The following is a 12,727-nucleotide window of genomic DNA, read 5'->3' on the forward strand; positions in this document are numbered from 1 at the left end:
CCGTACCCACACGTTGATACAGTGTGTGAAGACTGGGGAGAAATAAACAAGGTGGAAGACATATGGTTGAAATTGTCGTATTTGGATTTGTAGAAAAGCGCAGTGTGGATGAATGTCATTTACTCACCCGAAATTTGGTTTTTGGTGACGCTTCTAATGAGAGTCCGGTGAATCGCACAGACGGTGGATGAGAAGGGCAAGACGGAGATTGTGACAAGGGTTGCGTGATGTGACCGACAGTAAGGTATCCGTGCCGCGGGCCTTATGTCGAGTCTGTCATCCAGGCGGTCTGCAGAAGATGCACAGGCTTGGTACCTACGAAGTAGCTTACTTAGGTACCTTACCTCAGTAGGTAGTATGGTAGCCATGGTCCAATTGGCATCTTTTGCTTTGGAATTACAAGTGAAGAAGGCGGATGACGATGCTCGAGTAAAGCGATGCCGTGACGCGTTGACGTGCTTATCTTCAATGAGTTGGCATGTCAGGGGTGTATCCGTTTCTACATAGTATATGGCTGGGTCGTGACGTCCAACCCGGCCTAAGCTTGGGTGCCAATGACTCAAGTAAGATCTGAACATGTGGATCCAGTGAGATGTTCCGCAGAAGCAGCCGCAGCCTTCGCTGAGGTATTGACGGTGGGAGATTGCATGAGAAGATGGTGAGGGGGACGACTCAATTGCTTTACATGTGCTTGAACTTCTCTTACTATGTAGGTATTCGTGGACCGTACCTACCTAAGTAAGCAGGTAAGGTACCATGCGATGTACGGAGGGGAGACCCCTCATGCCCAAGACAAGGTGAAAGAGCTTCATACCTGAGGCAGCAGATATTTCCCCTCTTCTCCATTGGGTTCTGCCATCTTCTCCCCTCCGAGGCAGAAGCATTGAGGGAAGGTAGTCACCCAAGCACCTTCCCAAGCTGTACAGAGTAAGTACGAATCTAGACACAATGTGTTTGTTTATATACAATGGAAGGTATCTATACGGGACACACATTGTTTCTCTTTGCCGCCGCCATGTGCCAGTACCACCTGAAAAATAAAATAAAAACTTTGCGCCCAACGGTAAAGAAACAGCAGCAGTAATTAGCAGCCATTGAGAGGCCCCCACGTCTTTGGCAGGAAAATCCTTGACGGGCCCGTTGGTCAATGGTCACACAATGACAGGTCCCTGAGCGCCCAAAGTGTGACCTCAGGCCATGCAGAGGTATCTTTGTGCACTGTGGCCTGCTAGATAGTACATCCATGGGGATGCCGCCACTACACCCAATTAGAATAGCTTGAGTGGGCCCAACGGCCGGGCTGCCAATAATTTGGAGGGTCCAAAGCAGGGGTCCAGCCACTTAGAAAGCAGGTCGCTCATTTCCATCACCACATGAACGAGTGAAGCAGCAGGTGCAAAATCAGTGACCCACGATAACGGCCCAAAAAAAAATACAGAAAGAGCGATTGCCATGTAGAAAAAAAAAAAAAGAGCACCCTGGCCAGGCAGGTGCTATGCTGTGCAGAAAATCCCCTTGACCGCCTTTCTTTGTTTACCTTGCCTCACCTTTTACCGACAATTCCCTCCCGGTACCACTATCCCGTACTCCTCCTCCTCCTACTCCTCACCGTTGCCTCACTCCCCAAGGAAACCTCGAGGAAAGTCGACTCACCGACGTTCATGGGTCTTGCCTGCACTGCGCCTTTCCCCCAAAATCTTTAACCATTAACCAATCTTATCCCATCAACTGCCCTGCCCGCCTCTCTACCTTCCCTCGACTGAACCGACAACAGGCCCCCCTTCCCCTTAGTTCAGTCTGACGAGAATTCTCCATCATGGGCAACGTTGTCTCAGTCTTCTCACCCAGCAACGGTCACCAGCTTGAGGGCTCTGCTGCAGAGCTCGAGCAGAAGCTTGCCGACCGTGAGGAGACCATCACTGTCCTCGAGGAGGACCTTTCCAAGAAGGAGAAGCAGTACACCTCCCTTTCCGAGGAGGCCGAAGACTTGCGCAAAAAGATTCAGGAGCTCGATGCCCAATTGACATCAACCAAGCAAGAGAACAAATCTCGCATCGCCACTCTCGAGTCCGAGCTTGCCACCAGCAACGACAAGATCAACCACCACCTTCAGGCCAACGGCGACGCCAACACCCAGCGCGCCCAGGAGCTCGACAACGCGAACAAGAAGCTTGCCGCTCTCCAGGAGCAGCTCGATAAGGTTCAGCAGGAGAAGAAGGCTCTTGAGGATGATCTTGCCGCCGTGAAGGAGCAGCTGGCCGAGGCCAAGAAGGAGCGCGAGACCCTCGAAGTCTCCCTCCGCGACGAGCTCAAGGCCCTCCAGGAGCGCCTGACCGATGCCGACCAGGCCCGATTCACCTTGCAGGAGACCCTCGACAAGATCAAGGCCGAGGCCGAGTCCGCGAACAAGTCCCTCGGCGAAAAGGTTGCTGCCGTTACCACCCTCGAGGGCAAACTTTCCGACCTCGAAGGCCAGCACTCCAAGCTCAAGTCCGACACCGAAGCCGAGCTCGCCACCGCCGGCAGCAAATACACCGCCCTTCAGGAGGCTCTCGACAAGCTCAAGGCCGACACCGATTCCGATCTCGCCGCTGCCAAGAAGGAGTTGAGCGATGCCCAAGAAAAGTTCACCGCTCTCCAGAAAACCCACGACGATCTCCAGAGCGGTTCCAGCGCCAACGTATCTGCCGCCCAGAAGGACCTCACCGATGCCCAAGAAAAGCTTGTCGCTCTCCAGTTGACCCTTGACCAACGTAAGACGGAAGCTGATGCGGACCTCGAGGCCGCCAAGAAGGAGCTGCTCGACGCCCAGACAAAGTTTGTCGAGCTCGAGGATAACCACAACAAGCTCAAGATCGGTTCCGAGGAGCAGGTCGCTGCCACCAAGAAGGAGCTCGCCGAAGCGCAGGACAAGGTTGCCAGCCTTCAACAGACCCTCGATGGCCTCAAGTCCGACTCCGCATCCGTCTTGTCGTCCACTCAGAAGGAGCTTGCCGACGCCCAGGAGAAGCTTACTGCTCTCCAGCAAACCAACGACAAGATCAAGGCTGAGGCGGATGCAGACTTGGCGACTGCCAAGAGCTCCCTCGCTCAGAGCGAAGACAAGTACGCGAAGCTGCAGGAGTCGAGCGCGGCGGAGCTCGAGTCAGCCAAGAAGAGTGTTGCCGAGTGGGAGGACAAATACAACAAGCTGGAGCAGTCGCACAAGGATGCTCAGTCTGCCTCTGGTACCGAGCTTGAGTCTGCAAAGAAGTCTCTGGCTGAGTCCGAAGAGAAGTACACCAAGTTACAGGAGATTCATGACGCCGAACTGGCGGCTGCCAAGAAGGGCGTTTCCGAATGGGAGGAAAAGTACAGTGGCTTGGAAAAGACTCAGAAGGAAACGCAATCCGCTGCCACCGCAGAGTTGGAATCCGTGAAGAAGAGCTTAGCCGAGTCCGAGGAAAAGTACAAGACGCTGCAGGAGGCGCAAGCACAGACCCAGTCGGAATCCAGCGCAGAGTTGGAGGCTACCAAGAAGAGTGTTGCAGAGTGGGAAGAGAAGTTCAACGCTCTCAAGCAGACACAGGAGAAAGCCCAGTCTGAAAGCAGCGCTGAAGTTGACGCCGCCAAGAAGACTGCTGCCGAGTGGGAGGAGAAGTACACCACCTTGCAGCAGGCCCAGGAGAAGGCTGCGTCTGACTTCAGTGCCGAGATTGATGCCGCGAAGAAGAGCGTGACGGAGTGGGAGGAGAAGTTCAACGTCCTCAAGCAAGCACAGGAGAAGGCCCAAGCCGAGTCTAGCGCTGAAGTCGAGGCCGCGAAGAAGAGCGTTGCGGAGTGGGAGGAGAAGTACAAGGCTCTCCAGGAGTCGCACGACAAGGCACAATCCGATGCTGGATCTGAGCTCGCCTCCATCAGGCAGAGCCTGGCCGATGCCGAGACCAAGCACAAGTCAGAGCAGGAGTCCCACGAGAAGGCCAAGGCCGATATTGAGGCGGAGCACACTACCACAAAGAAGTCTCTCTCTGATCTCGAAGAGCAGCATGCCGCTCTGCAGCAAACTCACGACAAGACGAAGACCGAGTCAGCCGAGGAGTCCTCGCGTTTGAGCAAGGAGCTGGCGGACTTGCAGAGCAAGTATGCTGACCTTGAGAAGTCTAGCGAGAGCGTCAAGAAGGACGCATCTACTGAGTTGGAGAGCGCTAAGAGGGAAGCTGCCAGCTGGCAGGAGAAGGCCGAGAAGTCGACCTCTGCTGTTGACTCATTGACGAAGGACCTCGAGGACTCCAAGAAGGATCTGGCTGCCGCCGAGGCGAAGCACGCCGCCGAACTGCAGAAGCTGCGTGAGGAGCTCACAAACGCTGCTAGCGTTAATGGCGACAAGCCCGCCGCCGAGCCTGCAGTGGAGGAAGCCAAGCCCAAGGAGGAGGCTGTTGCTGCATAAGTGTTACTGGAATTCCATTGATGACTGGGAAGATCTGTGTACAAAGGTGAAGGGCGAAGTCGACCAGGCCCCAGGGGAAGGACATACACCAAACCGAGATACCAAACAAGAGTGCCACGAAGTTGTACTTAATAAACTAATCCCCCATGAACTAGATACGAATCATGACACGTGAATTGACTTACTTTGCCTCTTCAATGACCATACGATCCGATGCGCAAAAGACCCGCGATGTTCGTGATAGTGTGCCAGATCTATCTTCACCATGCTCATGTGTCCTTGACACATTTCCACCTCAGACTGCCTCGCAAACAACTGAGCAGATGACAAGATCTACTGCTCAATTCCACCTTTCATCCAAGTGAGTCTCAAGCATCACAATCGTAATTATTGAAGGTATGAACACTGGCATTGGGCATTGTTTTCGTCACTTGTCTCCGCCGAAAAGACACTGGCTGTCACTGCTATACGTTTTCAAGACTGAAAGGTTCAATTCCATCTGATTGCCTCCTCCTAGGCATTTCGATCGGTGCTTGCTTGTAGGCTTACGGCAGCTCGAATATCCGCGAGTCGGAAGGAACAGAACTTGGGCCCTCCTTCCCCCGGTTGGTCATGGAAGACGCCTCATCAATGAAGTCTCTCTGATTACTTGGACGTTGATAGCTGGTGAATTGATCCAAGCTTGGAATCGAACCCAGCATCTCGAAAACTTGAACTTGCTCAGACTCTCGCTGGGGTACTACATTATCCTGGAATTGTGATACATGGCTACCCCGCAGAGAATTGATAGAAATAGCCTGCGAAAGCGGATGAGGAGCCCTCTCTTGGGCGTGACAAGCGAGATGGGTCCGTGACGGCAATGATTGCTGTTCGTGCGTAAAGTCTGTATTGAATGCCTGGTCTTGTAGCCGACGAGGCTGAGATGGAGAGTTGAGATGACTGGTGACATCCTCGTTGCGATATATTGGACTATATGCGCGAAAGCGGCCATTTGAGACGGCGTTTTGATCATCCGTAGCATCTAGAGGAAAGGAAGCAGGATATGCAACCTTGGGGTTCTTTCCTACATCTGGCGATGATGACGCATCTGGAGGGTTGGACTGGTGGGGGCCTTTACGTCTGTGTCGACCTAGTTGTGAAAACGATGGCGACGACCACGAGCGGAACTGACGTGCTGAAGATGAGATAGGCGTGGAAGCCGAAGAGGGAGATGAAGTGCTTCGTGGTGATGTTAAGTCCTGAATCATGCCCGGAACAGGCGGACTGTCAAGGTTCCGATGATCGAACTCCTCAGATTGATGTTGTTTACGGAATGACGGCGGTTGTTGCCTCTGGGCTGTATTTTCCAAAGACATTGCCGAGGTGGATCGAACTACCAATGTGGTCTCCGAGTTGGAAAACCCGGGTGTTCCACGCATAGACGACAAGGAAGACACCACGGAGACTGGTCGATGGAGATGCTCAGCACCAGGAGACCACGGTGACATGGATGTAGATGCGCTCGACACAGAGGGCGTTGATGATAAAAGTGGTGTCATGTTCGCATAATCTCCGAACAAAAGAGAAATTCCGTCTCCATCAGACAAATCTAGGACTTCGCCTCCTGTTTCCTCATATCCAAGTATACTCGGCGCATCTTGATGTTGGTCGAGGAGGTGCTCGGGTATGTCAATCTTCGACAAAGAGGAAGAAAGGAAGTCGGAAGGGAGTTTAGGACAATCTGTAGGTACAGGCAGAGGAGATAGAGCCGAGTACACAGTAGAAGGGCCGGAGGATAAAGCAAAGAAGGCCTGACTTGTTATTGAATCGGCTGGTTGACGCTGCTCGGGGGGGTTGATATCGCTTGAGTAGGCCGGTAATGAGGTCACGGATCCTGAGCCAACGTCAATATACATGGTGGATTAAGTTCACAAAGGGGTACAGTGGGTACGGTACCTGAGGTATTGGCCTTCCCGATCAAGTCCTCCAAGAGTGCAACGTTGTCAAACAACATCGTCGGTTTCTTGGAGGCATCATCATCGCCATTACCGCGTTCCGGGGTTGGCGCAAGCAGAGCAATCTGTCGCAGGAAATTCAATTCTGCGAGAACGGAAGCATGATGACGACTGATGACCGGTCTTTGTGCTTTGAACTGTGCGGAGTCGAAAAGAATCCAGGACAGCCTACTCCTGAAGGGGGTCCTTCCATTGTTCAGCCGAGGGCGACTCTTTTCCACGATCTCACAGACCTCGACCAAGCCCTTGTGTGTTGTTTCGACGATGCTGTTGACACGCTCAAGGACTTTGGGGCGTCTCTGAAGAAGGGGCAGCAGCTCATTGCGGATTTCGATAAGATACTGCAAGTCGGTGTGGCAGGTACGCACAAGTTCTAGGCTGTTTCTGACTTCTTGTGGGACTTGATCCAGTTCGATACCAAAGAGAACAATGTAGTAAGTTGCACGTAGAGCGCTGAGGGGATCCATAGAGAAACGCCAGTGCTTAACTTTGCATGCACTCAACCGAATGTCAAATCAGCAAGCTGTTGAAGATGTAGCAAATCATGATCCAAAAAGACGCCTTAGAAAAGCTAACACGAAAGCAACAGAACCAGGAGGGTTACCATAGACTGTGTTTCTTGCCACTTCAACACCACATCAGCGAGACAATGTGCATAATTGAGATAACAGAAGGAGCTCTGTACCGAGCTCGACCGTGATCATGGACCTAGCGGACGCGACCCAGGTTTTCTTGTCTAGCAGCACAAAGTAAGCAAATGCATAGTGCATGTCCTAATTTTGGAGGGGGCGTATTGATTGCTGGGGCCAAGCTTTCGCCATAGCAAGCAGGCTGCGGTATGAACCCACCGCCTTCAAGTACATGGTATCATGCTTCTCGCGAGGATATTCTGCGTTTGCGTTGGAGGGGATTCGGTGATGTTACCCAGAAGGCTTCCTCACTTGCCTATGTGTCGTCTGTGAACCTGGGCAATCAGTAGTCACTAACCGACTTAAGTAGGACACTCCGCTGTGGCATCATAGGATGCAACAAGACGAGCCCCTATCTTCAATCTGCAAGTGCCTAAATATGAACCATCAGGCTGGGGCTGAATACGGAGTTAAAGGCTAGCTAGGCTATCTGAGCCGTGGTGAAGGGGGTGGGGTGGGTAGATGCACTCACGGAGAGCCAACATGCATGTGGCACAGTAATTGGCGGTTGGGCTTTCTCTCTTGGGAATGTGATGAACAGCCTGATTGGTGCTTGGGGGAAAAAAAAGCAACACATTTTGAACCAACAGCACAGTCTTAGCGCCTAACAGTCCATGGGGTTTCACCAGGGTCAATGTGACGGCACGACTTTTCTAGGGGTAGAGCAGGCTGAGCTGAAGATAGCTCACACAGTCAATATCCACATCTTCATCTTACAACTTGCCACACTACAGGGTCCTTTTGTAATTTTCCCCGCCTGCATGTTAGTTTGAGTCATGTTACTGACTTGAAGTAAGTAGCTTGCTTGTGTCGATACAGTCTGCAGCCAACCGGACCAAAATCTAACTGCCTAAACTTGTGTTACCACAGGCGCCACGACCTGATGAGGTGACCGATACAACTTTCCATCCTTGCCACTTAACTTATCAAGACCAGGAAAAACGACGAGCATCCGGACCCCCGAGTTTCTTCCACCCTGGCCATACTTGAAATGCCAGTCGCTGGGTTGTGACATGACCAACCAACCAAACTTTGCACATTCCAGAATGACCGCCTGGAGGTGTTCCGTTTGCTCCTCTAGTCTGGTCTGGTCTGCAGGAACGAAAGGCCTAAGGAAGACCTGAAGAGCTGCGGTGAGATCAGCAGCATGCTGAGCTGCCGCCGAGTCTGGCATTGAAAGTGGAGTCCGTTGGTTGCGACTTGGGTGCAGTAGAAACGCCGATAATTTACGCCATTGTGACAACGCGAGCATTTTCGCTAGTTACCAATGTTAGCTTTGCAAATCTCAGTGATCTGGGAGGCCTGGAGCTATCAAATTCTCACCACTAGAGTTGTCGTATTGGGTATCCCTTGGGACGGAGCGGAGAAAGTTTGTCACTGGTTCGGGAAGCACAGAAAATCGGCCCCCTGAGGGGAAGTCGATACTGTTGAGAATGGCCGTGGAAACAACGTGCTGAAGCCCGACTTGTCGACTGACCGGATTGGCACAGATAGCGGCCACGCTTTCGGGAGTTGACCCTGGAGTCTGGGGCAATTCCAAGTCGCGAATGCTCGGAACTAGTGAAGCCGAAGAGTGCAATGGTTGTAGATGGTAATGACTCTCAATGTGAGACCGTACCAGTTCGCTTAGTGAACGGAATTCGTCGCCGATTTCCTTGTCGGGAGTTGCATCTAGGAGGAATTGGCTGAGGTCAACATCCTTACTTGACTGGCCAGAACTAGGCTCTCCGTAAATCTTTGACTCCGTTGTCAGCACGAAATTCTCCTTCTTGATATTCTTTTCATCTTTCTGGTGCTTTCGACGCAAAATCGCTAGTGCCACAATTGCCCCGATCAGAAGGCCGCCCAGCAGACAACCTACTGATGCCCCGGCGATAGTCCCAGTAGATATACCGGTCGAAGATGGACGAGGACAATGCGTCGAAGCACTTGAATTGGTCGCTGGCTTGATGCTAGTAGTATGAGCTAAAGGATACTCAAAGATAGTAACCGCCACTGCGATGGGTGCTTGTGCAGCTGCATTTGTGTATGGGGTAGCCGTGAAAATTGTGTTGGCTACTTGCGTTGGTGTGCCTCTGTCAATACCAGGCTGGGCCCCAGATAATGTTAAGGTGATTTCTGCAAGTGGCAGAGCAGGTGTGCTGAGAGTCGGCGTTGAAAGCTGGCTTGATCCAACTGAGGCTGGAAAGGTTGATGAGGTAGCAGATGCTATACTTCCTGAAAGGCTACCAGCCGCCGCAGCTGAGTTTTGCGTGGTGGAAGAATCAGACATCTTGACTGCTGAGAACAGACTGTCCCCGTATTGAGACAAATGGAGGAGGTTAAGAGTAGGCAGACGTGCGACGGCGGTGAAGTGGGCTTTGCAAGCTCAAATACGGTCTGAAATCAACACACAATATTTCTTCATCGTTACGCTTAAAAAGAGATGACCCCCCCACACGCAGAGTCACAAAAGTCCTCGTCTTACACTGAGACCGCAATACTTGCCATTTCAGGTGAACAGCCCACTCGGTGGTTGGGTGTGAAGATAGAGAAGTTGGGAGGCAGGCTGAGACGCAGAAGCTGGCAGGGTGGTAGGAGGCGGAATTGCCTTATTTGCATCCCTTGTAAATCACCTACTTTCCGGTGGTCAATCATCAAGCTCAGCCAACTGGAGAAGCCTCACGGTACCAGGAGACGGACGGTAGGGTCATTAAATCGCCACATCTCTGGGGCCTCGAGATAGCGCGGCGGTCTGCAGCAGAATTCAACGCTTGTGCAATCTGGCTGCATTAAATTGGTTTCAGGCAGACTGCGGAAGCTGTTTTCTCGGACGTTGGGTCTGGGTTGCCCGAAGGCATCGAAGGCGCAAGTTGACTAGGCCACCTACATGCAGCCAGCCTTCCTACCTGGGCCGGGGATGGATGCAAGCCAAGTGGGGAGAATATCAGGCGGTGGATAAGGACATCCAACACGCGCCTTCCTGGTTTCCAACTACTAGCCCCGCGCCATCCCCCTTGGACCATGAAAGGTATGAACCATGAGTTTCAATCAAAGAGGGCTTCCGCCGTGAGACTTGCCTCGCCATTCTTCCTCGAGAGAGGGGTCCCAGCGCAGTAATTAGAGATCAGCTTGACCTACGTACCTTACCTTATGCACATCGAACAGGTTCTGCTCTTACAATGGCTGCCAAACCCGACATTCTTGTGTCTATTGACCTCGGCACCACTTACACTGGTAAGTTGCTCATCTATTGGTCTCATAGAATATGCTAACTGATATCTAAGGGGTTGCCTGGATGACACCCAGGACACCCATCCAAGTCATTAACGACTGGCCAGGGAGCGGTGATCGGGGAGAAAGAAAAGTCCCGACAACCATCATCTACAATGCTGATGGCAGTATCTCTTCGTGGGGTTTCATGTGCGCAGACGATGACGAAAATGTTCCCGGCAAGACTCGGCGGGAGTTCTTCAAGATCTTTCTCGACGATGATACGTTGGCGGCAGCGCAGAAACAAGGCCTGGAACATGTTCCACGCAGCACTTCTGACGCGCAAAGATACATTACGGACTACTTAAAACAAGTATATGGACACATCAAAGAGAGCATAGAAACTCAGTGCGGTCGACGTCATTTTGGTGGTTGGGCAAGTATGACAGTTACCTTCTTGTTTAGCGCTCCGACTACATGGACTAAAATGGGAGTCGTGAACGCATTCAAGAATGCAATACGCGATGCGGGATTTGGCATCGAAGGACCATGCCATATGGCACAGCTTGATCTAACGGAGGCAGAAGCAGCTGCAGTCGCAACTCTGAAGACGAGCCCCGTGGAGTTTCGATTGGGAAATCTCTTTTTAACGGTTGACGCAGGCGGTGGAACTACTGACCTAGCCTTGATGCAAATTACATCAACTGATGGTGATTTCCCACAAATGTCGCAAATGGCAGCTGTGAGGGGGGTTGGCATTGGTGCCTCCCTCATTGATAGGGCATTCGTTCGATTGGCAGCTCAGCGACTCTCCATCTGCCCTGATGCCCACGATCGACTGCCCACCGATTGCGCCAATAGAATGGCAAGGAGCCACCATTTCAGGACAGTGAAACACAAGTTTGGAGAGAGAGCCTACATGCAGTCCATCTACAGAATCCAGATGGATGGTGTTTCGCATGACTTTAGCCATCCTGGATTGCGGGTTGAAAACGGGAGGATGGCATTCACTAAGTAACTTGGTTAACTAGCTGTCAAATTTTCATCTTGACTGACAGAATTCAGGCAAGAGATCACCTCCTTGTTTGAGGTTCAAATCGAAGGCATAATGAGGAGAATCAAGGAGCAGTTGGATTGGTTGGGCGTAAATGACCGGCCTCAGCAAGTCGTATGTCCCGCATGACTATGATACTGAACAAGATGTGAATTCTGACATGAATAGGATCATATGATTCTGTCCGGTGGCCTCGGGAGTTCGGCATATGTTCGAGATAGGCTCCAGCAACAGTTCACCAGCTACCCACATCCGAATGCGAGCCAGATCGCAGTCATCCCTTGCCAGGACCCACAACTCGTTGTCGTGCGCGGCCTACTCCTTGATCACCAGCAGAAGATGATATCTGGTAATCTGGCGGTGTTGGCGACTCGAATAGCGCGAGCTAGCTACGGGATCATTGTTCGAGAGATCTACTCGCCAGCCAAGCACTTTAACGAGGATATTGTTGACGACCAGTTTGAACACAAGCAAAAGTGGGCAATCAACCAAATAGAGTGGCTCATTCGAAAGGTAAGTCCCTTGACCCCATGATAATACCGGTAAGCTCACTGACACAACCACAGGGGGATGTCATCAATCCAGCGAAGCCGTTAGTGAAATCATTTGATATTCGTCTCAAAGCAGCCGAGACAACCAGGTCATGGGACGCTAAGATCGTGACCTCCCACAATGAAGTATCCTTTTTGCCGAGCAGTATGAAGCATGGTAAGTCTGCAAACTGTACAACGCAGCATTGACAACATTTAGAGGAGAGGACATGACTGATTTTGTGCATACTTAGCTGGAGCATTCAAGCTTTGCGAAGTTAAGAGCAACCTCACGGGCGTGCAGCAGGAGCAACTCATACTCAAAGAGAAGCGAGGCACGTGTTTCTCCCGAGGCTTCAAGTTCTATATATGCCAATTCGATATACGAGTCATTGTTGCGCCTGCGGATTTGCGATTCGAGCTTTGGTTCGCAGGTCAGAAGTTCTCGGGAAACCACGAACCAATAGCTGTGACGTGGGAGGACGAGGGTACTAGCACGACTAGTGAAAAATGAATGAAGACAAGTCGTGGTATCTTGGTGCGTGTTGCTAGCTGAAATCCAATCGAAAGCATGAGCATTTCTTGCCGCTTGTGTTTTCCCATGAGGTCTAGGACGGTTCCATTGATCCGAGCGGAGGTAGAACTTGGGAAATGTGCTACTGCGTGATCATGCGAATGTCGAATCGAGTGCTAAATACCGTTGAACATGGAGCCATGTGCCTCGTGTGAGGCACAGCGCTAAATACGTATCATTTCCGCGTGTCCTGTTTCAAAGCTGCCTCGTTTCCTTCTCCTACGGTCAGTTGAAAAGCCCCAATCGAGGTCAGCGACAAAGGATACTC

The 12,727-nt window shown here is 51.7% G+C and overlaps 5 protein-coding genes across 5 annotated transcripts; 2 read left to right on the plus strand and 3 right to left on the minus strand.

Annotated features, from left to right (window-relative positions):
• Nucleotides 1-734: 734 nt before the first annotated feature.
• On the minus strand, nt 735-995 carry CCOS01_15128 (uncharacterized protein; the record flags this gene model as incomplete). Its single annotated transcript, XM_060463270.1, has 1 exon — nt 735-995. One exon carries the CDS (start codon nt 993-995, stop codon nt 735-737), a length of 261 nt encoding a protein of 86 aa, XP_060306455.1.
• An 821-nt stretch (nt 996-1,816) lies between these two features.
• Nucleotides 1,817-4,426, plus strand: CCOS01_15129 (adventurous gliding protein Z; the record flags this gene model as incomplete). Its single annotated transcript, XM_060463271.1, has 1 exon — nt 1,817-4,426. The coding sequence occupies one exon, from the start codon at nt 1,817-1,819 to the stop codon at nt 4,424-4,426; it is 2,610 nt and encodes an 869-aa protein (XP_060306456.1).
• A 1,113-nt stretch (nt 4,427-5,539) lies between these two features.
• Nucleotides 5,540-6,887, minus strand: CCOS01_15130 (uncharacterized protein; the record flags this gene model as incomplete). Its single annotated transcript, XM_060463272.1, has 3 exons — nt 5,540-5,664; nt 5,736-6,299; nt 6,362-6,887. The coding sequence occupies 3 exons, from the start codon at nt 6,885-6,887 to the stop codon at nt 5,540-5,542; spliced, it is 1,215 nt and encodes a 404-aa protein (XP_060306457.1).
• A 1,072-nt stretch (nt 6,888-7,959) lies between these two features.
• CCOS01_15131 (uncharacterized protein) lies at nt 7,960-9,381 on the minus strand (the record flags this gene model as incomplete). The annotated part of the gene is made up of 2 exons (XM_060463273.1): nt 7,960-8,366; nt 8,433-9,381. The coding sequence occupies 2 exons, from the start codon at nt 9,379-9,381 to the stop codon at nt 7,960-7,962; spliced, it is 1,356 nt and encodes a 451-aa protein (XP_060306458.1).
• Nucleotides 9,382-10,270: 889 nt separating this feature from the next.
• On the plus strand, nt 10,271-12,399 carry CCOS01_15132 (uncharacterized protein; the record flags this gene model as incomplete). The annotated part of the gene is made up of 6 exons (XM_060463274.1): nt 10,271-10,325; nt 10,376-10,741; nt 11,360-11,469; nt 11,524-11,868; nt 11,922-12,063; nt 12,140-12,399. The coding sequence occupies 6 exons, from the start codon at nt 10,271-10,273 to the stop codon at nt 12,397-12,399; spliced, it is 1,278 nt and encodes a 425-aa protein (XP_060306459.1).
• Between the last annotated feature and the right edge of the window lie 328 nt (nt 12,400-12,727).

This window comes from Colletotrichum costaricense (assembly GCF_030867565.1).
Source record: "Colletotrichum costaricense strain IMI 309622 chromosome Unknown Scaffold_22.1, whole genome shotgun sequence".
In the NCBI taxonomy this organism is placed as follows: Eukaryota; Fungi; Ascomycota; class Sordariomycetes; order Glomerellales; family Glomerellaceae; genus Colletotrichum; species Colletotrichum costaricense.